Raw genomic sequence first — 27921 nt, forward strand, 5'->3', positions numbered from 1 at the left:
TGTGTGTGTATGTTGGCAATCCAGGATCTTGTATGTACTAAGCAAATGTTCTAGCTTCTGGCTACACCCCAACCAGGACTTCGGCCTTTGCTATCTGCTTCTTTGTCTTTAAAATGTACAGCATTTCTTACCTCACAGGATGGTTCTAGGAAGAAAACCAATTAAACATGTAGGACAGGAAGAAAATGTGTGGCTGGTCCTTGCCCATTATTAGAGCGCTGACGGGGCCTTCACTGTTAATGGCATAGTCTTGTCAGATCACAGCTGAGGGTCAGGGTTCAGTAAGAACATACTTGAGACATTGGCTTAACTGTTCTTACCTAGCCCCCCAACAGCTTCAGTTTTTGGAGGCCAGAGAGAAGTGGCCTTGTGGTAAAATCAGCAAGAGCAGGGATCAAATGGGTAGACTGTCCAATAAGGAACAAGGGTATGATCCCTGGACCAGCTAGATATGCTGGGATGTTGCCTGGATTCCTAGGTTTGAGACACTCAAAGTGAGGCTGACATCCAGCTTTCAAACTACAGGGTGCAGACAGGGGCTGGCAGGGTGGCTCAATGGTAAACTGGTTGCTTAGCATACACAAAGCCTTGGGTTCATCAGCAGCACTGAAAAACCAATGAAATTCCCAAAGTATCCCAAAGAGGGGACTAGGCAGGCCCTGCACAGTCCCTGGGCTGCACAGCAGACTTTAGCTCAAGGACTAAAGGACTTTCTTTGTTGTTGTTGTTGTTGTTGTTGTTGTTTTTTGTTTTTTGTTTTTTTTTTTTATAAAGATTTATTTTATTAATGTATGTAAGTACACTGTAGCTGTCCTCAGACACTCCAGAAGAGGGAGTCAGATCTTGTTGCGGATGGTTGTGAGCCACCATGTGGTTGCTGGGATTTGAACTCTGGACCTTCGGAAGAACAGTCGGGTGCTCTTACCCACTGAGCCATCTCACCAGCCCCCGTTGTTGTTGTTTTGAGACAGATTTCTCTGTATAACTCTAGGCTGTCCTGGAACTCGCTCTGTAGACCAGGCTGTCCTCAAACTCACAGAGATCCACCTGTCTCTCCTGAGTGCTGGGGTTAAAGGTGTGCATCACCAACTGGTGGTGGTCATGAGGTCTCAGCAGGATGCTTGCAGTAACTCTGAAGGCCTACAGCCAGGGCCCTGGGGTTGCCTCGAGCTCATCTTCAAGCAGTGCAGGTGCTCTACTGAGAGACCTGTTCCTCAGAGCTCAGCTTAGCTGTCCCCTCATGCAGAAAGCCCGACCCCCCCCCCAACCCGGCCACTAATCCAATGGAGATTACAAAGTGGGGACTCCCTGTCTGTCTTTCATAGGCATCAAGAAAGCAGTTCTTGGGTCCCCAACCCTTACCATAGGGCTGACACCTAGTCTCTGGCTCAGTCAATGATTAACTAGAAGGGGATTGGCTTGAGGTCCCAAGAGGCAACACTGGAGGGGTGCAGTGGCCCAGTCCTGTGAGTCCCCACCTCACCTGTAGCACAATGGCTGGCACTGAGAAGATCATGGCTTCGTTGAACACTGGGTTGGGGTCATCCCTCTTCACAGCCGTCTTCTTCTTGCTCATTTTCCTCCCATCCTGCAGCAGGTATACTTTGACGAAGGGGTCTACAGGCAGGCAGGGGCGAGGGTCAGTGACCCTGGCTACTCTGGCTCCACCCACTGCCTCTAATTCCCTGATGTTGGGCTACTGCTGTTTGTTTGTTTATATTAAGAAATGGGAGGTGCTGGGGGAGAGGAGGGAGGGGAAGCTGGATCGGGATGTAGAGTACCAGCATCTCTTGACTCAGGCGGCCCACTGCGTAGTCCCATTCTATCAGTAACCGAGTGCAGACGGCAGACCTGAGTCACTGAGGGCAGCGCCCAACAGTGCACAGTTCTGCAGTACCAAGTCTCCCTACGGTTGCAGGATATTTTATCATACTGGGAACCCTGAGATAGTGTTAGTTACTGGAAACAAAACAAAACAAAACTGTTTTCAGTCGTGGTGTGGCTCAGTTCTAGCACACACCTTTAATCCACAAGCTTTCTAGCTATTGCAAACAGGATTGAATAAAGTCAACCGTAGGTTAAGATCTTGGTGAGCAAGCAACCAGTTAGCAGGAAGGAACAGAGGATTTTAAAGAAAAAAACAGAGAGAGTAAGAAGAAGCCGGAAGGACAGAGAGAGACGCACAGGAAAGTCCAGGGGAGGGACACCGAGCTTGAAGGAGGTTGTTTGAGAGGTTTGTTGTGTGAGAGAGGGGAATTCCTAGTGGGATGTTGGCTGAGGAGGAAGGTCAGCTGGGTGCTTTCTCTGCCTCTTCAAGCCAGCAGGCTTTCTCCCTAGGGTCTGGCTCCTGAGTCTTCATTGGTAAAATAAAATGATTGCGATTTTGTTAAACACACACACACACACACACACACACACACACACACACACACACACACACCCTATTGCCTGAGGCCCTAGGCTGTCAAGTCCAATAGGTCCCTGGCATCTAGGGTGTCAGAGTCTCTGGGCTGCTTCCTCATCTCTGAATGGATGTTCACCCTTCATTTCTTGCCTAACGCCACAGCCCAGAGCCCCCAGGTTTCACCAATCCTACTTACCCTCTACACCCCAGGCCGGGCTGCTGTCACCCTCCAGGGTGACAGACTATTTCTGTAGCTGAATTAACCTTTCCACTGTGCCTGGCTCCTGAGCATAGCTAAAGCCACAGGGGCTCTGGGGCTGTGCCCTAGACCTGCTCAGAACAGGACAGCTCCACCCCCCTACCCCCAACCCCTGCACCCTCCGCCCCCAGCCTCACAGAAGAGCTGAGTGCACGGGCCCTCACTCACCTGCTGTGCTCTTCTCATTGGTCCAGATGAGATTCTTGGCTTTCACCACAACCACAGTCAGCCGCTCAGCTGTGGGCAGGTAACTGAGGGACAGCAGGATCTCTCCCACAGCGTCAGCAGCCTGTGGAGAAAGGAATGGCTCAGAAGACTTCTGCCCTCCAGGCTTCAAGAGGTCTGGGGCAGGCAGGGGTGGGCGGTGGGGGAGGTGGATGGCTCCTTCCTCGTTGGAAAATCGATGCTTTGGGGGTAACTCTTAAACCTAGACGTCAGGCCAACAGGATAGAAAAAAAAAAAGGACAACCCTCCCACACAAGGGAGCACACACAGACCCTCCTTAGACTGTGTGGAGAGCAGGTCCTGGAAGGAGGCCCAGAGGCTGCCTGTCAAGTGCATCAATCAGATGCAGTTCTGTTCCCTCCATGTGGGCTGAGGAAAACATTCTATGATCGTGCATAGGGATCCAAGCTGACTGCATTTGCTTGAGTAATAATGTTCCCTGGCACTGTTATAAGGCTAAAGGGAGCTTCAGCGTGGCCTCTGTCTGAAAGAACCCACTTTCAGGCCAGTAGCTTAGAGGAGTAGAGCCTCTGATGACTTGGTAGTAGCCACTGAGATGAGGACCTGGAAAGATGGCTCGGCAGCTGAGTACTGCCTCTTCCAGAGACGCAGGGTCAGTTCCCAGCACCCATAAGACAGCTCACGCACATCTGCAACTCCAGTTCCAAGGAACTGGGCATTCTCTTCTGACCCCCTTAGGCCTGAGGTATGTACCTGGACACATATATACATTCAGGCAAAACACTCATAAAGTAAAATAAATAGATAAAATATAGAATAAAAATAAATAGCCAGGAGGTGGTGGTGCACGCCTTTAATCCCAGCACTCAGAAAGCAAAGGCAGGTGGAAATCTGTGAGTTTGAGGCCAGCCTGGTCTACACAGTGAGTTCCAGGACAGCCAGGGCTACACAGAGAAACCCTGTCTCGAAAAACCAACCAACCAAACACCTCAATAAAACAAAAATAAGAAAGAGAAATAAATAAATGTTAAAAAAGAAAAAAGAAAGAACCGAGAAGAGGTCCAGGGATGGCGCTGTGGGTAAAAAGCATTTTCCACTAGCTCCAGTGACCTGAATCAATACCAACAACACACATGGTGAAGGGGTGAACCAACTGGTAGAAGACATGTGGTCTTCCGACTTCCACATGCATTCCCTGTGTGTATGTGCATGCCTGTACACTCATACACACAGAAAACACAGTAAAGAAATAAATGCAGTGTAAACTAAAAGAGCTGTAAACAGCGGTGTCTGTAGGATGTGTTTGTCAGCACATGCAATGAGTGGCTTCCCTAGGGTGTGGCTTGGGACCCTGTCTCTGTTCTAACGCTGTCAGGGTCCAGTTGAGGGACAGGATACTGGCATCTCTCCCAGGCAGTGGGTGAGGGTACTTTCTCCCCGGGGGAACCAGCAGGCAAAAGTAGGCGATACCTTATTCTGGTCCTGCAAGTATAGCCAGCCACTGAAGGGCTGCAGCGGGAGATCCAGAACGGACAGCTTCAGCTCCACCACGCCGGTGCTCACATTCCGCTCATCCTCGTCGATACCAAACACAGAAAATCTAAGGCTCTTCTCCTCCAGGGCTGTGGGATCCAGGGGGACAGAGAACTTCTCATCGAAGAAGATGGAATAGGCATTCCTCTGGATCTACAGAGAGAAGGGGCCGTGGAGGGGCTTCCTGGTACCACCATCTCAGTTCTACGTCCTTTTTTTTGGTGGCTCAGTATTGAAGGTTTGTTTGTTTAATTTTGTTTTTCTTTTCGGACTGGATCTCACATAGGTCAGGATGAACTCCTGACCTTCCTGCCACTAAGTGCATAAGGCTAGGGTTACAAGCATGGGTCTCCATACTGCACTAACTGCAGAAGGCTAGGGTTACAAGCATGAGCCTCCATACTGCACTAGCTTCACTGCACTAACTGCAGAAGGCTAGGGTTACAAGCAGGAGTCTCCATACTGCACTAACTGCAGAAGGCTAGGGTTACAAGCATGAGCCTCCATACTGCACTAGCTTCACTGCACTAACTGCAGAAGGCTAGGGTTACAAGCATCAGCCTCCATACTGCACCTCCCTGCTCTTTTCCTTTTCCAAGACAGGGTCTCACTGGGTAGCCCTGCCTTCCCTGGAACTCATTTGTAGACCAGACTGGCTTCGAACTCACAGAGACCTCCTCCTTTTTTTTTTTTTTTTTTTTTTTTTTAGCCAGGGTCTTACTATGCAGCTCTGGCTGGTCTGGAACGTACTATTTTGCACAGACTTTTGTCTTGAATTTAACCATCTTCCTGCCTCAGCCTCCAGAGCTGCAGTATGAGTCTACCATGCCTGGCAGTCCTGGGAGGTTTTGGTTGTTGGTGGTGTTTGATTGGGTTTTGGTTGCTTTGAGACAGGATCCCACATAGGCCTAAATGACCCTAAATCCATTATGTAGCCAAGGACAGCCCTGAGTTCCTTATCTTGCTGCCTCTATGTCCCAAAGGTTGAGGTTACTGTGAAGGTTTAAACATCCCCAATATCCCCTTCTTGCTTGTAGTCAACCCATTGCCTGGCCTTAGAAGCTTCCATAATGGACTCCTAGTCATCTCCATCCTCACATGATGCTGTGACAGACCCACTCTCCTTCTCTCCTGTCTGCTGACTCAGCAGAGCCTTGGGGGCAGGCAGGCAGTAGGAGCTAGACAATCTTCTGTAAACAGCCATGAATGCCACAGTGCCCTGTAGATCCTGGCGAAGCCTTCCTGATTGTCACAGGATGGATGGATGAGTGGACAGATAGACAGATGAATGGAGTGACTAGGCAGGGCTGGGCACGCTTCATCCCCCAGCTTTTAGATGTCATTGGCCTCCTCCCAGGAAGCTGTGGGCTCCTCAGGGAGCTACATGGGAGGCTCTGCTTGCCCTTCCGTGGGGGGCCGCCTGAGTCACTGCGCGGTGGTATTTAGAGAGCGGCTCTCATCCCTGGCACATTCTCTGAAGCTGAGGGGGTTGCTTGGCCTGGAGGCAACACCCCATCCCCACAGTTAGACTGTTAGGCTGCAACGTCATGAAGCCTGCCATCCTGGGAACAGACTCTACTTAGCTTCTAGCCACTTTGATCTCACCTAGTGCTGCCAGGCTCTGGGAAGGTTCTCCCTGCAGCAACTGCATCCTTCAAACAAATATGGAACCGTGTTGTTCACACAGTGGTCTGACTCAGAGCAAGCTTCTGTCCAGCAATGTCCCTCCTCAAAGGACATATCCTGAGTCACCCAAAATCCTCCCCATGGCTCAGGCTAAGAGCAACATAATGCATGTCAGACCTGACAGCGGCTCTTCGTTATGTTCCTACGTGCTTCACCCGTCTCCGTTTCAGAGGCAGTCCTTCGTCCTCTGGGACAAATACTTCCCCTCCCCTTGTTTTCTCCCCTTCTCCCTCAGTCTCTGTCTCCTGTATTTGCCTCTTATTCCCTGCTCTCTGCCAGATAAACGGGCAAATAAATCTTTGTGCTGAGAACTTGATCTTGAGGGTCCTGGTCTAATACAGAGCCTAACAGTCAAGGGCCACGCCAGCATGCTCCCTTAGTCACCAGCTTCCAGCAGGGTGAGCCACCAGGGTCACCAGAAGAAAAGAGAGATCATGTGCTTATCTTCCAAAGCCTGTCTCAGTTTCTCTGAGGGGCTGACCACACCTTCCCACAACAGAACACAGCCCTTCCTAAAAAGGTGGCCCTTTCATTTGGGGTCCAGAAACTCACTTTCCTCTCATGCTTTTTTCGGTCTCCGGGGTGGGCCTCCCTTTTTGTGAACAAATTCATGTAGCCATACGGACACTGAGGCTACCTACCCCTCCTCCTCCATCCACTCCAAAGCAGATAAGGCTGTTAGTGAGCTCTCTCCCAGATCAACCAAATGAGCAGCCCATCTTTCTTCCTGCCAAGACTCCATGTTAACAGATGTGGAGGTGGACACTGTCCTTGAGTGATAGGAAGATTGAAATCTATACACAGCGGGAACACAAAGCTGGTTCTAGGCATAGCCATCCTACTCTGAATCCACATTCTGATCTGCTCTCCAGCGCCCCCTGTCATCTTGTCTGGTACTGCAAATCTGCCCACTAGCCCAGACATCAGCTTCCCAGGAGAGCTTCAGGGAGCCCAGTGCACCTCTGTCCCCGCCCCACTTACCCGGGAGATGCCCACGATCTGTTCGTCTGGCAGCAGACTGACACGCATGAAGCAGGACTCGAAGGTGGCCTCCTCGCGCTCCAGGAGGTCTTTGCCTTGTAGTACTGCCACGTGGAGGGTGTGGGAGGCTCCATCATAGTCCATGCTCACCTCCACCTGGCCCAGGGTGAAATCCTGCCCAAAGGTGTTGCTCACAGAGGAGATGGAATTCAGAGAGTCAGCCGACTGTGACTTTCGGAGAGTACCATAGGGGGCTAAGTCCAGTTCCCGGCCCATCAGCTCCAGGGGTCCCAGCTCACTGATGCTTTCAAAGGTGTCTTCTATACTAAGGCTGCCTTTGCGGCTGGGTGGTCCCCGAGTAGTGGTCCGCTGGTCATTCCAAGGAGGGACCCGCTGAGGGTGAACAAAAGGGACAGGGAAGCATCATATGGGGCTGAGGCACCATCGCTAGGTGACAGCAAGGAGATTGATGCTGGTTACTCTGTTCAAGATACCCCAGGCTCTCCTTTCACAAAACCATCAGAGGGACCAGCACTTAAGGACATTGTTTCTCTTTCTCTTCCGCAAACAGGAACTTGCTACTGTATCCCAGGCTGCGGAGGAACTCGTGCTCCCCCATCTTTAACTCCACGAATGCTGGGATTACAGTCACGCACCAACTACATCTAGCTTAGTTTTCTCCCCTTAACCAGAATGGAAAAAGGCATTGTCTCATACTGCTTATTATTGTAACAAAACTCCTTACATAAAAATGTCAACTGCAATGACACCTATAAAAAGGAAAAGCTGCTCGATATGGAGGAACACGCTTATAATCCTGTAAAAACCATAAATGCTCCCCCCCCCCAGCCACTTAGTTCCCAACAGCAACAACTCTGAGACTAATTATTATTCAATTGGTTCATTCCCTCACTAGCTTGTAACTTATTTAGCCATTCAAACTAGTCTATGCCTAGCACTCGGTTACTTCTCTTCAGTCCTGGCCAGCCTCTTTCTTAGCATCTCCTCAGAGTCTCCCTCAGATCTCCCAGCATTTCTCTTTCAGGCACCTCAGTGTGTCCTCATCTCGTTTTTCCTCTCGTCCCATGTGACTCTCTTCCTGTCTCTCTTTTATCTCTTACTATTTTCAAGAATCCTCTCTCTTCCTGCCAATGTCCCAGCTCCTATTGGTTGCCTTGGCTCATGGGCCATTGGGTTTTTACTGACAGGTGGTGCTTATAAGAGATCCATTCTGTGGACTCCCAAAAACTGGAGGTAGAAACAGAGGATCAAGGTCAGCCTCCGGTATCTGAGCTATGTTCTCAAAACAAACAACAACAGCAATCTTTGGGTCCAAAAGAAGAGGACGAGGTAAGAATCCCAGGATATAGTCCCTCACTAGTGATTTAAAGGAAGATGACAGAAGACAAGGGTGGGAGAGATGACTCAGCAAGAGTGGGTTCCTGCCACCAATTCTAATGCCCTTGGTTGGATTCCCAGTGACCACACGATGGAAGGAGAGAACTGTCTCCTACAAACTGTGCTCTGACCTCCACACATGCATGATCACACATGCGCCTAACCCCCCATAAATAAATAAAAGTAAAAACAAAAACAAAAAACCTCTCTCTTAAAAAAAATTCAACAAGGGTGGGGGAGATGGCTCAGAGGTTAAGAGCACTGACTGCTCTCCCAGAGGTCCTGAGTTCAATTCCCACATGGTGGCTCACAACCATTCCATTTGTAATGGAATCTGATGCCCTCTTTTGGTGTGTTTGCAGACAGCTACAGTGTACTCATATACATAAAATAAATAAATAAAAAACAAATACAGCATAAGAAAACGTTCATGTTGAGTGGCATCCTCAGGGTATGTGAAATCGTCTTAAAGCAGGAGCTTCCACACCAGTCTCCCTGTGCCTTTGTTACTGTGTTGTCTGTTTAGTGAGTCCCATGTTAATGTAATTTATATCTATTATTATCCCATTGAGCAGTTATGTTGCCCCTCTCTCTCTCTCTCTCTCTCTCTCTCTCTCTCTCTCTCTCTCTCTCTCTCTCTCTCGACAGAGTTTCTCTGTGTAGCCTTGGCTGTCCTGGAACTCACTTTGTAGACCAGGCTGGCCTCGAACTCAGAAATCCGCCTGCCTCTGCCTCCCAAGTGCTGGGATTAAAGGACTACTGCTCCAGATGGTTCTAATTTTTCACCAATACAAATAATTGAACATCAAATAAAACATTTTTGCAATTTGAGACAGGCTCTCATGTAGCCCAGACTGGTTTTGAACTTGCTATACAGCCAAGGATAACCTTGAACTCCTGACCCTTATGGCTTTGTCCTTTGAGTACTAAGGATGACAGGCTGTGCCTCCATGCCCAGCCTTGATTAGCTTGCTTTTCTTTTCCTTTTTGGTCAGACAGCGGCTCTCTAAGTTCTCCTGGCTGGCCTGGAACTCAAGTGTGTAGACTAGGGTGTCCTAGAACTCACAAAGATCTGCCTGCCTCTGCTTCAGAGGGCCCCAAAGAACACCAAGATGAGCAGCCCTCAAATAATGTCCTTAAACTCCCACACTGAGGACAGTCCTTTTGACAGTTTCAACATGTGCTACCAAAATGCTTCTTGGAAAAGTTGTCCCAATTTACAGTCCCCCAGGGGCTCACCAAACGAATGAGCACGTAATAGAGTCGTGCTGTGCTCTCTGGAACTATATACGACGCCTGAACAATTCTCTGTCAAGTATGTAATGATTTTAGATTCAGCGGTATGTATGAGAACCTTAAACATTAAATCTTAAGGCTGGAGAGACGGCTCAGTGGCTAAGTGTACAGGCTGCTCTTCCCAGCACCCATCTAGTGACTCACAACCACTTGTAACTCCCATTCCAGGGGATCCAGTCTCACGTGACAGCAGGGTTGTTTTTTTAAGATTTTTCTTTTCATTAAAAAAATTCATATAAGCCTTGCATGGTGTCACATGTCTTTAATCCTAGCAGGAGGCAGAAGCAAGTAGATCTCTGAGCTCAAGGACAGCCTGGTCAACTGAGTGAGTCCCAAGACAGCCAGGGTTGTATAGAAAAACCCGTCTCAAACAAAAGAAACCATTCATTTATATGTCTGGTCATTTGCTTGCATGTATGTCTGTGTACCTTATGTGTGCTTACTACCCACTAAGGCCAGAAAAAACTATCAGATCTCCTGAAACTGGAGTTATAGACAACTGTAAGACACCAAGCTGGTGCTAGTGATCAAACCTGCATCCTCTTTAGGAACATCTAGTGCTCTTAATAGCTGAGCTACCTCTCTAACTCCAAGGGTTTTATTTATTTTTTAATGCCAGACATGGTGGCACATACCTTGATTCTAGCACTCAGGAGGCAGAGGCTGGTATATCTGAGTGGAGTCCAGCCTGGTCTACATAGTGAGTTCTAGGCCATTCAGGGCTACACAGTAAAATTCTACTTAAAAAAAATTTTTTTTTAAGATTGCATGTAGGTTTGTATGTCTGCGTGTGAGTATGTACATGTGAATGCAGCAGGCTGCAAGAGGCTGGAGACACCATATGCCCTGGAGCCAGAGTTATAGGAGATTTTGAGCTGGCCTACATAGGTGCTGGGAACCTAATTTGGGTCCTTCTGCTCACATGATAGCTTTTCCCCCTCCGAGACAGGGTTTCTCTGTGTAGCCCTGGCTGTCCTGAAACTCACTCTGTAGACCAGGCTGGCCTCGAACTCAGAAATCCACCTGCCTCTGCCTCCCGAGTGCTGGGATTAAAGGTGTGCACCACCACTACTTGGCTTTTTTTTTAATCACATCATAGCTTTTTAAAAATTATATTTATTGATTTAGTGTGGGTGTGGGCAGGTGCTCACATTATAGTCTGTGCATCTGAGATCAGAGGACAACTTTCGGGGGCCAGATTTCCCCTCCCACCTTCACCCACTGAGCCTTCGTACCAGCCCAAGCGATAGTTTTAAAATGTGATCAATTATTCAACATCCAACCTTTACTCAAGAAGCACAGGGCGAGGAGTTGACGATCTGCAGGGGCTAAGCGAGGCCGGATCCCCATTCACAGGGCGATATTAATCAAGAGGCCGGCCCTCAGAATGGGTGGTGGGGTGGGAATCTGCTGGAGTGGAAGCCTCACCTTCAGCTTAGCCTCCACATAGGCCTCTCCATATTTCTGCTGCAGGTACCTGTAGTCGTAATTAGGGAACGGGGAGGGGCTGGGGAAGCTCCCCGATGTCCAGAGCTTCCATAGACTCACAGCAGCAATTCCCAGCAGAGCCAGGGCCCCGGCAGCATAGACACCCACCTCCCAGCCTGGGGGGCTCTTGATGACTGCAAGACAAGAACAGCCTGTCATTAGAAGGCCAACGATCACACTCCCCTCCACCCAGGGTAAAAGTCAGTTACCGTTAGTACTTATATATTTACGTGTCCTGTGTGCTTGGCTCTCTTTTTATTATGTGAGTATGCACCAGTGTGTGCGCATGCGTGTGCATGTATATGTGTGTGTGTGTGTGTGTGTGTGTGTGCATGTGGAGGTCAAAGGTCAGCAGCCTTAGGTAGTGTTGTTCAGAAGCCGTTCACCGCGTTCTTGAGACAGGTTCTCTCACTGGGACTTCCTAGTGCCAGCAAGCCCCAGGGAATCCTTGTGTCACACGCCATCCTGGTTACACACAGATGCTAGGGATCAAACGCAAGTCCTCATGCTTACATGGCCGCCATTTTCTTGACTGAGGCACTGCCTAAGCCCATGGTTTCTGGTTATTTGTTTGTTTGTTTGTTTGTTTTTTAAACAGGGTTTCATGTAGCGCAGGCTGGCCTCAAACTTGCTATATAGCTGAGATGGTTAGGTTCTTCCAGTTGTCCTTCTTCTACCTTCTAAGTGTACCACTCTACCTAGTGATACTTACGAACTAAACACCTTTTTTTATTGGGGGCGGGGGAAGGGAGTCAGCAAGATGGCTCATCCAGTAAAGGGGCTTGCCACCAAGACTGGTGACTCGAGCTTGAACCCTAATTCACCTATGATAGAAGAACACAACCATCTCCACACATTGTCCTCGCTCTTCCAGAAGAGTGCCGTAGCATGCGTGCACACACAATCGCAGCCATGACTGACTGACTGAATAAATAAATATGTAGTAAATAAAAACTTTAAAAAGAAAATAAAACATTTTAATTAAGGTTTTTGTTTTTATGTTTCTTACTATAAGATTTGGTATGGGGTTCTCCACATTCAGGGCTCAATAAGACACGCTTCTTTTTCTCTCTTCCTACCTTCCTTCCTTTGTTTTTAAGATAGAGTCTTGCTATGTAACCCAGGAAGGCCTTAAATTCTAGGCAATTCTCCTATCTCAGCCTTCCAAGCGTTAGGATTATGCGAATGGGATTATATCACATTCAGTTAAGCACACTCTCTTGAGCTCTCTGCTTCTGCCTCCTCTTCCACAAAGCCATACATCTGTACTGGGAGGCAGATGAGAGCCTCACAGGGTGGTTAGATATCTCTCAGACTTCCGTCTTGAGGAAGAGGAAAGAGAAGAAAAGGAAGCGGCTCCACCTGAGCCGTGCCTCACTCAGGACAACCCAATGTCCGTCAGCTGGGGAATGGTGAAAGCACAACGTGACACCCTCACCCACAGACTGAGACCAAAACCAACACAACAGAAACTGGATGGACCCTGGGGACATCTGATGGCTGCTCAATGCTGGTCACAGAGGCCACACGTTGCGTAACTTTACCTCCAGGCAGCCTCTGTGCTGTGGGTTCTGCCCACATGGCCACAACTCATCTTGGATTGTGTACTGTGCAGTCAGGCTGTGCCTGTCCACACTTCAAACCAACTTATTTTCCCATGGTCTTTAGTTCCTTAAGAGAGCAGGGTGACAAATATTTACGTAGGATTGGCATTACCTTAAGTGTTAGGAGTCACCTAGAGTCGGCTTAAAGAGGGTGTGTGAGGAAAATCATCTGTGGATTTTGGTATTTAGTTGGGGTCCAGGAATGAAGTCCCTGAGGATTCTGAGGGACAACTGCTTAAGAGGCTGGAGAGATGGTGGCACAAAGGATAAAGAACCTGTTGTACAAATGATGATCTGAGTTCAGATCCCCAGCATCACACAAAGCCAGGTGTGCTGGCTCATGTTTTGTAACCCTCGTGCTGCAGGAGCAGAGCCAGGTGGGTCTCTGCAGCTTGCAAGCCAGACAGTCTAGCCAATGGCAAGGCTGAGGAGAGAAGGTCTCAAGAGATAGGGCAACAGATGGAGGAAGACACCTAATCGCAAATGCTGGCCTACACACACACACACAGGCACACAGTCACATACATACACACACACACACACAGTCACATACACACACACAGACACACAGTCACACAGTCACACACACAAACACACATACAGTCACAGACACACACATACACACACAGGCACACAGGCACATACAGACACACAGTCACATACACACACACAGACATACAGTCACACACACAAACACACATACAGTCACAGACACACACACATACAGGCACACAGGCACATACAGACATACAGGCACACAGTCACAGACACACACAGACACACAGTCACACAGACACACAGGCACACAGGCACATACACACACAGTCACATATACACACACACACACACACACAGTCACATACACACAGTCACACACACAGACACACATACAGTCACAGACACAGACACAGACACACACACACACATACTCTCCACATATATACCTAAAACCCATAATAAAAACAACCTGTTCTGACTTGGTGAATGGGGGCAGTTGAGTTCTTTCCAGGATGATGAAAATATCCTCACAATTCATCGGCTGCTCATTAATCTAAAAGCCAGCGCAGTGCACATTTTAAAGGGGTGAATTTCATAGTGGGTCTCATGCGGCCCACCCAGGCTGGCCTAGAGCTTGTCACATAGCTGAGGTTGAACTTCTGATATCCTGTCCCCACCTCCCCACTGCTAGGTAGGATTCGAGGCCTTTCCTGCCGTGCTGTGCCCAGGTCATTGTAGAGTAGCTGAATTTTGTTTTGATTTGTTTTGAGCCAGGGTGTCACTGTATAGCTCAGGCTGACCTCAGACTTGTGACCCTCCTGTCTCAGCCTCCTGAGTGTTGTTATTACAAGTGTGAGCCACCAATCCCCGATTATGTATGTGGAGTTTATTATCTCTAATCTCAAACCACTATCCCAGCTCCACAGGAGGCGGCCACAGGCTGTGCTCGGCCTGAGAGAATTCAGAGGCTCTTTTCCTCTGCTGCCCGGGGCTTTGCTGTCCTCACTGCTCTCTCCGTTCCCGCACAGAGCAATTTGCTTCTTCAACCACTTCCTGTGAATCCTCACCTTGTACAGTGTATGAGCCGTGACAGGTCTACATGTGCTAAAAGATTTGGCCTCACTCTGCTCAAGAACCTGACTCTGATGTCCTAAGGAAGCCACCAAGCAATGAGGAAGCCACCAAACAATGAGGGTTCATGTGGCAGGTGACATTGAAGACAGGACTCTCAAAACTATTTCCAGTTCTATACTGTAATCAACTCAGATGGGGAAACTGAGGCTCAGGAAAGCTAAAGAACTTGCCCAAGGCCACAAAGCTGGAAATAAGTAGTGTTGGGTGGCTACTCTGGCAGCCAGTTGCCAGCTAGAACCAGGGTAATAGCCAGTTACATGCCTGGTCTTTCCCTGGCTTGGCTCCCTTGCAGCAGCAAGGTGGAGATGGGTCCCTCCCAATGTAAACTGAGATCTAATAGATACGGTAAAATAAAGGAACAAGAAATAACGCCCACAACAGGGTGAAGATGATCACTAAACCTTGTGTGGTCAGACATGACAGCATCCTGTGGGCAGGGGGAGCCAGCACTGAGTGAGTGAGCCCCAGGTCCAGTTCCTGACCTTAAGTAGCACAGAGGTCAGAGTGGGGCCAGGCAGGCACATAGACATGCCAGGCAGAATGCTGGAAATCATGCTGGCTGTACAGGAAGGCTGGGATGTTAGCAGGAGGGAGAGATAGGATAGGAGGCTGGAGGCAGGAGGCTCAGCAGCTCCTAACACCGGCTGCTCTTCTGGAGGACACTGGTTTGAGTCTGAGCTCTCACGTGGTGGTTCATAACCGCCTGTGACTCTTGTCCCAGGGGCTCTGACACCCTCTTCTGGTCTCTGTGTGTACCATAGTCACACAAGTAGTACGGACATACACACAGGCAAAACACCCATATGCATAAGATAAAATAAAATAAAGGAAGTATGGCAGGCTGTGCAGCAGGGGTTGGGAGCTGTGGACCAGCAGAAAGGAAGTGGTCCTTCCTGGGCCCACTGGGAGGGAGGGAACAAAGCGCTATGGACCAGAAGGGCTCATTGCCCCTCCTCCCCAAAGTCCAACAGTCCAAAGGACCTCCAGCCAGGCATTCCTCCAGCCAGGCGCACTCTCTGCTGTCAGGAGAGGAAAACCAAGACTAACAAAGCCACATAGCTGAAACATGGCAGCATCTGGGTTCAGGTACCTTGGCTGCAAGGAATAGTATCATGCCACCAGCCTCTCTGGGGGAATGGCGATGACAAACATCCCCCGTTCAGTGGTCCCACCCCAGAGGATGTATTATTTGAAGGGGAAAAAAAAACCCAACACATGTTATGTCTAGTGTGAGTCACACGGGCTTATTTATAACAGAGGAGCTCTGAGAACATCCTGAAGGTCCCACTAAGGGAGCTGGTGGGGGCTGGCTGTTCTGTCATAGGCAGGAATATCACTGGCCTTTTGCAAATGACAACTTAGGTCATTAGGACGGGGGTGGTAGGAGACATTACCCCTATTGTCAGCTTTAAGAAAAAAACAAGATCACTCCCCAACATGATGCAGCCATCTGATTTCAATGCGAAAACCACACAGCGGAGGGACAGGGCTCTGAAGATCAGGCTTATTTTGTACACACTTGGAATCCCAGCTCTTGGTAAATGGGGGCAAGACGTCAGGAACTCAATTCATCTTTAGTTATATAGAGAATCGAGGGGACTGTAAGGATCCACCCCCTACTTATTATAGACTTTTCCTGTGATGGAATGGAATTTGGGAGCCAACTGAAGCCACAACCAACACATCTACAGAGGGGCCCAGGCCCAGGCCCAGGCATGCTAAGATTCTGGAATGTCCTTGGAGTCTACAAACTGGGGGTGAGATGGAAAAGTCCCTGGCTAGCTAGGTCACAGGAGGCCAGGCAGGAGCAAGGGACTGTCTAGAGTTCCAGAAGAGAAGTCTACAGTCTCACGCAGACTATGGGCATATGCGGAATCAGGCACCCCTGCACGGGAGTGAATGCTGAGGACTAAATACCCAATGCTGATTGGCAGAATTGGAGAACAGAGCAAGGGGAAGGGATGAAAAACCCCAGGCAGGTGACATGGAATGACAATAAATATGTATTTATTGATAGGTTTTATGGAATGGCAGATGGACAATGGGCTTTTCAGTGGAAGTGAGGTCTAAACTAGAACTAGAAAAGAGATGATGGAGGAGAGGGATTGTAACAACAGCTCTTATCTTATTTTTCTTTTTTTTCAAGACAGGGTCTCTCCATAGACCTAGCTGTCCTGGAACTCACTATGTAGACAAGGCTAGCCTCAATCCCACAGAGATCCATCTGCCTCTGTTTCTGGAGTACCGGGATTAAAGGTGTGTGCTATCATACCCAGCCCAAGAATAGCTCTCTTACCAAGTCCTAGTCATTACTTGCCAGGCTTTGCTTAAGCTCTTCCCACATATTGGCCCCTTGAGCCCTGAGAACCATAACATGCCCAGTTTTTATGTGAGGAAATGGAGGGACAAAGGAGAATCTACTACCTGATTGGCTGGCTCAGCACTCTCTGTAGATTTCCACCCAAGACACAAGGACTTAGCCAGGCACAGCAAAGAAGATTGTCAGGTACGGAATGGCACAGACATAGGCAGGGAGCTGCGAGGGCTGTATGACATTGTCACAAGGACATGGCACATTCTCTGTGTGAAGACCAGAGGGGCTGAAGATGAAAGTGAGGCTCTCTGGTTGGGAACAGAGAAAGGTGTTCTGTGGCACACCCTGAAGTTCAGCTCTGGGCCCGTGGGACCCCCACTAGGTCAAGAGCTGTTGAGGTAGGGAACACTAGACTAGAGGGTTAGGAAATCTAGATTCACATCCCAACCTATTACTGTCACTTTCCCCATTAAGGCTCAACTCTCACATTGTGAATAGGAAGGGGGCATCTGGAAGAAAGATGGCAACTAGGTTTCAGTCATGATGCCATCCACTGGTAGTGGGGGCTATGGGAGTATGCTGGAGTGTCCAGACCATCTCCCAGTTTACGGCTGCATAGAAACATTGGAGAAGGGCAAGGGTGAGTCCCAGACAGTGAGTGAGTTTAGTGTTGTCGAACATTGACAGGCTCCAGGAGGTGCCCCAAGTGAGTGGATTCCATGCCACACACTCATCCTCAGGGACTCGTGGGTCAAGAATCTCAGGAAACCCCGTGTGTCAGACAGGGACTTTCTTCAAGGGAAGTGTTGCTAGGTGGGATGCATGTCTGTAATCTCAGCACTTAGAGAGTGAATCGTGAGTTCAAGTCCATCCTTGGCTACACAGAGAGTTCAAGGCTCTGGGGCTGGAGAGATGATTCCATGGTCAAAGCATTTGGTGTGCACGTGTGAGGCTGAGAGTGTGGATCCTCAGAACCCATGTAAATACTGGTGTGGTGGGCTTGGCAATGCCTGGGATTCCAGCCTCGGAAAACAGAGGTGGGGAGTCCCAAGAGCAAGCTGGTTATTGAGAGGAGCCGATTCAGCAAGTTCTGGTTTCACTGAAAGACACCGCCTGCTTCAACAAATAGGATGGAAGAGCAATGAAGGATGACTCCTGTCATCAGCCTTGTCCATCACATGTCCACTCACACATATGATGGGTTTACCTCCTATGCGTGTCCACACATATGCATACATGTACAGCAATATACACAATGCATAGGTATAACCCTTCTGTATGTGCACACATGCATACATGCACAGCACACATACACACACACACATACAAATGCACACACACACATATGCACAGGCATATCCTTATGTATGTCCACACATATGCAAACATGCACAGCAGACACACACAATGCAGAAAAATATTTTTTGAAGCCACCTTGGGCTACCTGGGACCATGCCTAAGAAACAAAGAGAAATGCACAAACCAAAACAATGAAACAGAAAGAATTCATTGTAGTGAAAAGACGAGGAGACCCCAGATGGGTCCCAGGATGATGCCCCCATGGTTATGTGACCTAAGGAAGGAGGCTGTTATTTAAGTCCCACTGGCACATCCCATCCCAAGCTTGGTACAAAATTGCCTGCAGCTGTGGTCCTTGGAGGTCTTATCTGGGAGACTCACCGCTCAGATGATATTCTGTCACGTCCACGGCCATGATGTCCCCCACAGTGACAGGAACTGGAAGGAAAAGTAGTCAACCGTGAGCAGGGTTCAGAGCATCATATTCCTAACTTGGGGGCATCTGTGTGCCTGTTACTTGAGTTCACACTCAGCTGCTCAGTTGGACTTAGCCAAAATGGTTGCTCCTCTACTGTATCCCTCCTTCCCCACCTTGCCCCTTCCTCTTCTTTTAAAATTTACTATTGAGGTGGATGTGGTGGCATTTAATCCCAGCACTCTGGGGGAGACAAAGATCTCTGTGTGTTCAAGGCCATTTTTGTCTACAAATAAAGTTCCAGACCAGCCAGGGATACACAGTGAGTCAGTCTCCCTCTCCCTCTCCCTCTCCCTCTCCCTCTCCCTCTCCCTCTCCCTCTCCCTCTCCCTCTCCCTCTCCCTCTCCCTCTCCCTCTCCCTCTCCCTCTCCCTCTCCCTCTCCCTCTCCCTCTCCCTCTCCCTCTCCCTCTCCCTCTCCCTCTTCCTCTCCTTCTCTCCCTCTTGCTCTCTTTAAAAAAAAAAAAAAAGTCTTAAAATGTATGTGCCTGGGTGTTTTGCCTGCCTGTATGTCTGTGCCACATGTACATGCAGTGCCCGAGGAGGCCAGAAGAGGGCGTGAGATCCCCCGGAACTAGAGTTATAGATAATTGCTAGCTGTCATGTGGATACTAGAAACTGAACCTAAGTTTTAGCAGGTGAGCTATCTCTCCTACTCGCCCCCACTCCCTTTTCTTTTGAGACGGGGTTTCTCTAAGTAGACATGGCTGGGCTAAAAGTCAGAGATCCACCTGCCTCTGCCTCCACAGTGCTGGGATTAGAGGCCTGCGCCACAATGTCTGATCCCTCTGCCTCCTCTCACCTCTTCTCTCCTCTTCCCCTACCTGCCTCTGCCTCTCCTACTTCTTGAGACAATGTTTCACTATGTAACCCAGGCTGACATGGAAGTCTCAATCTTCTTGCCTCAGCGGCCTGTGTGTGGGAATTACACTCATGCACTACCACATCTGGCTCCAAAGGTGCTCCTGTTCATGGCTTTTTTTTCTAAATGGTGGATAGACACAGGCATGGTTGTATATATTTGTAAGCCCAGCACTCAGGAGGTTGAGGTAGGAAAATTACCATGTTGAGGACTGTCTGGGCTACATAATGGAATCCTGTCTTAAGCAAAATGGTCTTGTAAGCTCTTTTGGGAAAGGGGCTGAAACAAGGGTCTCATGTAGTTCAGGCTGGCCTTGAACTTGCTATATAGCCAAGGCTGTCTTTGAACTCCTGATCTTCCTGCATTCACCTCTCAAACGCTTGTCTTACATATGTGTACAATGACACCTGGATACTAAAACCTCTTTTTAAGTGTGTGCAATAACCCCTGTGAGCACATTGTGAGCATAGGGGATGTCAGGATAGCGTCCTGCAATCCTACTGTCTTGTTCCTGTCTTTGGGATCCCCAGTCCCCTGTATTCCACCCCTCCTGTCAATCACTGCCACATCCTGCTTTTTCTGTCAGTGCCAGGGATCTGGATTCAAGTCTTCATGCCTGGATAGCAGACACTTGCCTCCTGGGTCATCTCCCAGCCTACTAAAGTCTTTCTCTCTTTCCAATACAGGTTCCTCTGTGCAGCCCTGGGTGTTCTAAAACTCACTCTGCAGACCAGGCTAGCCTCAAACTCACAGAGTGTTGGGATTAAAGGTGTGCACCACCACTGCTCAGCCTGAAGTCTCTTTTTAAGCATTCTAAGAGTCATTTAGGGTTGCTAGATAAAGCACAGGATACCCATGGGCAGGGCAATTTCAGACAATTTGTGTCAAGAATGATCCAGTATTTACCCGAAGCTCGAGCGTTGCCAGCAGGGGTTTGTATTTGTCAACCCTGCCTCTTTGCTAGCCCCAGTAACAGTTGGGAACAGAGACTGTTCATCAGCACAGACCACTCAGTGCCTCAACTCAGGTTTCCATATAGCTTGAGGGGGAAGAATTCAAAAGGGCTAAATTTCCCCGGTGTTCTCTAATCCTTCCCTGAGTGGGATGGTATAAATTATTCCAGATGAAGACCTGGGAGCTCGTACAGGGCATTATCTGGACTCAGGTGACTATTGTCTTATGATTGTTGTTGCTAAGAAGTTAATCTGGCTTGGGGATGTATTCTGAGTGGGTGGGAAGAGGAGGTTCTGAAATGGGAGACTTGAATGCACTGTACTCATTTCATTCAAGGACAAAGAAGGCTAAATTACCTTGCTGGTCAATTCCCTTGCAGTTCCTAAGTGCGGACACCCCCACCTTCTCCCATCCCCAAGCCTGCAAGTCCCAGGCAAGGGAAGAAAGGGTGAGGTCAGACTTGTAGAGGGCACCTGTCTTCCCTTTCCAGCAGGAATTCTAATTAGGAATGGCTGGATCGTCCATCTTGTGCTGTCTAGTTTTATGTCAACTTGACACAAGCTATAGTCATCTGAGAGAAGGGGACCTTGATGAGAAGATGTCGTCATAAGATCTGTCTGTAGAGCATTTTCTTAGTGATTGTGGGAGGGCCTAGCCCATCGTGAGTGGAACCATCCCCGCGCTGGTGGTCCTGGATTCTATTAGAAAGCAGGATGAGGAAGCCATGTGGTGCAAGCCAGCAAGCAGCATCCTCTGTGGCCTCTACATCAGCTCCTGCCTCCAGGTTCCTGCCCTGTTTGAGTTCCTGCCTCAGCTTTCCTCTTTGATTGTAATTCATGATGGAAAAGCCAAATCGACCTTTCCTGCCCCAAGTTGCTAAGGTCATGGTGCTTCATCCCAGCAGCAGAAACTAGTACACATCTCTAAGACAAGCCAGATGGGGGCTAGGTAGACAGCTCAGTGGTTAGGAACACTTGCTGCTCTTCCAGAGGACCTGGCTTTATTCTCAGCACCTACTTGGTGGCTGAAACTCTAGTCCCAAGGGATCCAGTACCCCTTTCTCACCTCCAAGGACACCAGACACGCATGTAGACATACATACATGTGGGCAATACACTCATACACATAAAAGAATAAAATAGATCTTTTAAAGAGAAAGGGTGAATACTTAGTTTGTTTATTACTGTGTCTGTGGGCACATGTGAAGGTCAAAGGACACTTTGCTGGAATCAGTTTTATCTCCACCAGCGTAGGCTCCAGATCGTCAGGCTTGGCAGCAAGCACCTTCACTGGTGAGCCATCTCACTAGACTCCCGTTTTGTTCGTTCGTTTGTTTTCTTTGTTACTAAGACAGTCTCACTCTGTAGTCTAGGGCACTGGCTTCCAACTCACGGTGTAACCAAGGATTATCCGGAACTCTGGACCCTCCTGCTTCTACCTCACAACTGCTAGGATTATATCCACTAAGAATTTAAAATGTATTAACTATCTTTTTGTTGAGATAGTCTCATGTGCCAGGCTGGCCTCAGATTCCATATGTAGCTGATAGTGACCTTGAACAGAACGTCTTTATCCTTCTCCTGCCTCCACCTCCCAAGTTCTGGGGTTACTGGTATGTGCTACTACACTTCGTTTTATTTGTTGTTAGGAACTGAACCCAGGACTTCAAGCATTCAAGGCAAACACACTACCACTGAACTCCATCCCCAGCACTCTACCACTGAACTCCATCCCCAGCACTCTACCACTGAACTCCATCCCCAGCACTCTACCACTGAACTCCATCCCCAGCACTCTACCACTGAACTCCATCCCCAGCACTCTACCACTGAACTCCATCCCCAGCACTCTACCACTGAACTCCATCCCCAGCACTCTACCACTGAACTCCATCCCCAGCACTCTACCACTGAACTCCATCCCCAGCACTCTAATTCTGAGACAGGATCTGGTTATGTTGCCCTAGATGGCCTTGAACTGCTAGGCTCAAGTGGCCCTGTTTAGCCTTTGGAATGGCTGGGACCACAAACATAAGCCCATATGCCCATATTGTTAACTATTAAATATCATCAACTCATACACACACAAAATGTCCACGTGACTCAGGCACATTGGCTTTGGCTCACCAACCCTTCCAAGCCCTCTGCAGGCTTTCTTTGGGATCAGGGCTCAGTGAGGGAATGGAGCTGAGACTTTAGGCATTCTGGGGGTGAGGGTTCTCTATATCATGTGAGGCTTTGGAGTCAAGATGCTGGTCCTGAGCACATAGGTCCTAGGGTGCATATCCTTGTGAAGCAGGGCAGATGAGAGTGTGTAGCCGGTTCCTGGTTCTCCTGATGTTGCTCCCACGTTGATGAAATAAGAGTTGTCATGGTGATGGGAGCCAGTGCTAAGACAAAAAGACTTCACCCATCTTGGCCTGAGTGAGTCCTGGGCTTTCGATAATATTAACAGCCAACCCCGCTGGGCACATCTAAGCACTAAACACAGTTCTAAGCATCTACACATACTTGACCTCGTTTAACCCTCTTAGCAAGGCATTAGAATCGTGTTTGTTCTGTAGTCCAGAGTGCTGTGGGGTTAACGTGCCACATAGGTAAGAAGTGTTCAATTGGGCCGTCTGGTTCTGAGTTCCTAATCACTGTGTCTTACTGGGGATAGGCATGGCTTTCCAGAAAGTTGCCTGAGAACTGTGGGTTTCAGATGGCTTGCTGTACAAGTCTGGGCCTTGCCTAATCTACAGAAGATGTGATTCTGGACACACTAAATACAGTGTGAGAACAAACACATTCCAGTCTGCCTCAGCCTTGCCGTGGTTCCGATAATGCCTGCAGGGTTCTTTTTCATTCTTCTGGCACAGGCTGGCAACGACAAGGGAAAACTAAGTGAGGTACGGTACAGCATGCACAGCACCAGCAGAACCCAGCGGGCATCAAGCTCCAGCTTTCGGCATATATGTATATGTGGGGTTTGGGGTCAACCAAGGCTGGTCCAGCTCAGAGCCCACAATCCTAAAAACATCTATTTCCTTTATTTTGCCATGGAAACTGATATCTGGGAAGGTATGTGTGACTGCTCAGTGCACTCGCCAGATAGAGCTTCCAGCTCTGCCTGCTACAAACAGCTGGAAGTCAGGGTACATCTGCCCAAGTACAGGCAGGAGGAAACAGGAAGATGTACAAGATCCTGCAGGGGATCAGCCCAAACCCCAGATGTGCAGTCAGTTCTGTTAGCTCTGAAGTTCAGATTAGCCCCTTCACTGGCTCATGGCTTTAGACAATTTTCTTAGTGTCTGTCTCTTTGCCTCAGTAGTACTGTCTATGAAAAGGGGCTTACGATTGGGCTTGGCATGTAGATCTGTCGGTAAAGTGCTTGCTTAGCATGCATGAAGACCTACATTTGACTTTCCAGCACTGAGTAAAAGTGGGCATGATAGTATACACCTACACTTCTAGCAATCAAGAGGCGGAGTCAGGAAGATTAGAGGCCGTGTCTACCATGTGAGGGTATTATAAGAAGGCTTGGCAAATATCATCTGCTGTGGTTATTGGCCTGGCTAACGCACAGAAAGAGCCCCTGGCTCCCAGTCTGCACAGAACAATCATGGGAACAGCTCTGTCAACCTGCAACACATTTTCCTTGTTTAAATTTAAATGAATTATATTTTGTGTTTTTGTGTGTGTGTGTGGGGGGGGTATTTTGCCTGTATGTATGTATGTATGTGTTCTCTCTCTCTCTCTCTCTCTCTCTCTGTGTGTGTGTGTGTGTGTGTGTGTGTGTGTGTGTGTGTGTGTGCCTGATACCCACAGAAGCCAAAAGAGAGCCTCAGATCTTCTGGAACTACAGCTATAGGCAGTTGTGAGCCACAGTGTGTGTGAGTGAGTGCTACAAGTCAAATCCAGGTCCTCTGGAAAGCAGCCAGCGCTCGTCACTTCTGAGCCCTGAATTCTGTGGATGCGTGTGTACATGATTGTGTGTGGATGCGTGTGTACATGATTGTGTGTGGATGCGTGTGTACATGATTGTGTGTGGATGGGTATATGTTTGAGTAGGTGTGGAAGTCAGAGGCCAACCCCAGGTTTCCTTCCTTGGGGAGGTGTCTACCTTGGTTTTTGAGACAGGGTCTTTCACTGGCCTGGGGCTTAGGATGGGCTATCTGGCAAGTCAGCCCCAGGAACTGCCTGTCTCTGCCTCCCCATTACTGGCTTCTGTGTGACGGCTGGAGATTAAACTCAATCTGATTTGTACGTGGTGAACATTTTACCAACCAAGCTATCTCCCTAGCCCTCAAATATGGTGAGTTTATTGTTGGTTTTTTAAAAATGTTTTTCAAGAAAGGGTCTCACTATGTAGCTCTGGCTGTCGTGGAACTCACTCTGTAGACCAGGCTGGCTTTGAACTCAGATCTGCCTGCCTCTACTTCCCTAGTGCTGGGATTAAAGGCATGCACCATGAGTACCAGACTTCAAAAAATTTTTTTTGACTGAGAAATTTTCATTTAAAAATGAAATTCAGGGAAAAAAGGGGGTGCGAGGCGTGTGGGTGAGAGGTAGAGTGCTTGTCTAGTGTGTGTGAGGTCCTGGGTTCTATCCCCAGGACTGGAAGGAAAGAAGGGAGGAGATGTTCTGACAATGTAGTCTCATGCTCCTGGGGTCAGACCTAGCCTCTGCAATCGCACCATTCACTCCCATAACCTGAGGCCTGATAGAAATTCCCTATTTATAAACAGACTTGGGGTACACTCAGAGAGGTCAAACGACCTGCCCAAAGCTAACATTAGTGCTCCTGCCTTAGCAGCCGCACACACCTACCCAGAACTTCCTTCCCCATCCCCCCAAAGATACACTGGGGCAACTCATGTTATAATCCTCACTTGGTGAAGGCAGAGAGGCTCAGAGAAGGTAGTAAATGGGCCCAAAGTTGCCCAGCCACCACATAGGGAGCTGACAATATCCCAGGTCTGCCTGCAGCACGTGCCCTTGTTAATGGCTTTATTCACAACCTGAGAGACCCTTGGCTCCATCTCTCCCCAGGCAACACCAGTGAGTTCCTATCGCCGCCCAGAGGTTGCAACTTTGGCTAGGGCTAGGATGCTGACAAGGCATTTGAAGGCCAGGGCAGCCAGTGGCCAGAGCTGGCACTTCTGAATCACAGCAGGGGCCAGCTGGGGTTGCTCCAGATCTTCATCTGAGCTCAAACTGTGCATCTTCCCCCTTAAGCATCCCTCTTTATCCCACCCTACAGTCAGCCCCAGGGTCTACACTGCATGGAGCAGTGTTCATTGAGGAACAGCCCCTGCTTCACAGTTGTGCTTAATAGGATCCTCCTACCTCCCTCCCCAGCACTACCTCCACATGTGCTGAGTGCTTAACTACAAGCCTCATGCATAATTGGTGCCCACCAGACCTGGTGACTGAATAAATTACTGGATCCCCATTTTATAGACGAGGAAGATGGGGGCCACACACATCCCAACATCGAAACTCTGGGCTTCATATTAGTGAAAGATGGTGGCTCTGGGCCACCATGCTGACGGCTGACCAGGCCCCGCAGGTCACTGGGAAGGTTGGAAGCATTGTGCTGGAATCGGACCATGGCAGAGGCTCCCGCACCTCCTGAGCTTGTCAGAGAAATGCCTTTCAAGGAATTCTGTGTGTAGAACCAGGGACCCTGAGCCAAGTCCCTTCTCTGCACTTTACCCGCTGTTTCTTGCTCAGTGTCCCTGCATGCCCAGCAAGGTGGTGACTCCCTTTATCTCTACCTTGGCATCGGCAGGTAATAAGGATGGGGAAGAGCTTTCGGGGGAGCTTCTGTCTTCTAGGCTGTGAGTTTCTTCAGGGACCTTTAGGCTTGACAAAGCTTTGCAAGTGAGTAAGAGCATCTCTCCCCCACAACACTTTCCGGATGGATAACCACATCCTGGTGCCATCCCCCAGACACCCGCAGGAACCACAGTGCAGACTGGCTGGGGGTGGGTGACAGCTGACACTGGGCACCTACTATGTGCCAGCATAGTATCAGGGGGGACTTGCCTTGTGCTCAGGAAATGCCCCCAGAGAGTCCAGGGTTCCCTGTCAGCCCTGGAAATGTAGGGAGGGGTGGCCTAGCAGCTGAGACTCCAGCCCTTCAAGGTGTGAAAAGTGACTTGCCCCATCCAAGTCACTAGCAAGCACTTAGTAGGATGAAGCCAGGTTTGGACCCCAGGCTGGGAGGTCCCACTCTTCTGGGCTGCTTGAGAAAGATTTCACATTGCTCAGAGAGGACTGGAAATGGGGGTTGGGGTTGGGATTGGGGGTGGGGTGGGGTGAGGTGAGTGTATAATTGTAATTGTCCTGGCCTTACTGGGTGCATTGTTAACACCTAGGTGGGTTTCCTTCCCTTGCCTTTCTTAGTTTCTAATAAGGACTACTTCTGAGGCTCTGCAAACTCTGCACCCTGGCTAAACAGCTCAGGTGCTTGTTTCCCAGGTTCTTCTCAACGGATTTGTCCCCATCAACTGTAAGGCGAGACAGTCTTTTAGCAGCACCATGCCCACCAAAGAGAAAGGCTCAGGGCTCCTTCACCTACAATGCCGTTTACTGCCCCCATGTTCAGCTCCCGTCTATACACAGCTTCGAGTGAAGCTCAAGGAACCCTTAGGTTCTTCCCGTAGGCCTCCTGGAGAAGAGATGCGACGCGCCCCCTACGATGCAGATCCTCATACCCTCACACCACACTGGAATTTTGGGAGGGGGCACTGGCCAGGGACCCCCAACGGGATGTAAGGTCAGGGGCAGTTAGGACAGCCAAGGTGTTGAGTGTGAAGGTGAGGGGTGTGTGCGGTGTGCGAGCTCAGGGGAGGTGTGTAAACAGCCGGGTGAACCGCGTGTGTGCACATGGGGGCCGGGCGAGCTGGCGCCAGGCGATGCGCAGTGCGCGGAGTGGCTGGGCCGGGGAAGGGCGCCGGGCGTGCTCTGTGCCCCGCGTTGGTGTGCCAGCGCAGCGCGGGGGTGCAGACGTACGGAGTGTGAGGGGCCCCGGGTTTCGGGCTTAAGAAGAGGGACTGAGTGCGTCCGCCCGTCCATGCCCAGGGCGCTTGTGCCTGCCGCGCTCTGTGTGGGGGCCAGGGTGCCTACTCACCCGGGGTTCCGCGGAGGGGACGCGGGTCCGACTCCTGGTTCTATCTCTGCTCCCACGCTGGCCTCCCGCAGTTGGCTCTCACAGGCGCTCGGCCGCCCGCTGCTACGCCACCCCTGCAGTGTAGCGGGGCGCTCGTCTCCTGCTGGAGCCTCGCCTCACCGATGGGGGCTCCGCGGGGCCCGGCGGCCGAATGGAGCAGCGCCGCAGTCCGGGCACGCTCCCAGGAGCCCGCCGCGCGCTCCCTCGCGCTCGCCCGCCCGCTCGCCTGCTCCTTCTTGAATTTAAAGTGACAACCCCGAGCGCTCTCTCTACTCCAAGGAGCAGAGCAGCGCTGCGAGGATCTAGTCGGAGATCCCCAAGCGCGTGAGGGTCCTGGGGGGGGGGGGGGCAGCCAAGTTGGACCCTGGGATCGCAGGCTTGTGGATGTGTTGG

The 27921-nt window shown here is 49.6% G+C and overlaps 1 protein-coding gene across 1 annotated transcript in view; it reads right to left on the minus strand.

Moving 5' to 3' along the window:
• Syt12 (synaptotagmin XII) overlaps positions 1-27698 on the minus strand; it is a 31236-nt gene extending 3538 nt beyond the window's left edge. The window contains exons 1-7 of the mRNA NM_134164.5: positions 27490-27698; positions 18462-18518; positions 11172-11365; positions 7050-7442; positions 4320-4535; positions 2832-2952; positions 1484-1617 (exon numbers count right to left, since the gene is read on the minus strand). Coding sequence (NP_598925.1) covers positions 1484-1617; positions 2832-2952; positions 4320-4535; positions 7050-7442; positions 11172-11365; positions 18462-18495 — 1092 coding nt within the window. The 5' untranslated portion in view covers positions 18496-18518; positions 27490-27698. The remainder of the gene's footprint in view (positions 1-1483; positions 1618-2831; positions 2953-4319; positions 4536-7049; positions 7443-11171; positions 11366-18461; positions 18519-27489) is intronic.
• Positions 27699-27921: the final 223 nt, after the last annotated feature.

Source organism: Mus musculus, chromosome 19 (genome assembly GCF_000001635.26).
Source record: "Mus musculus strain C57BL/6J chromosome 19, GRCm38.p6 C57BL/6J".
Lineage (NCBI taxonomy): Eukaryota > Metazoa > Chordata > Mammalia > Rodentia > Muridae > Mus > Mus musculus.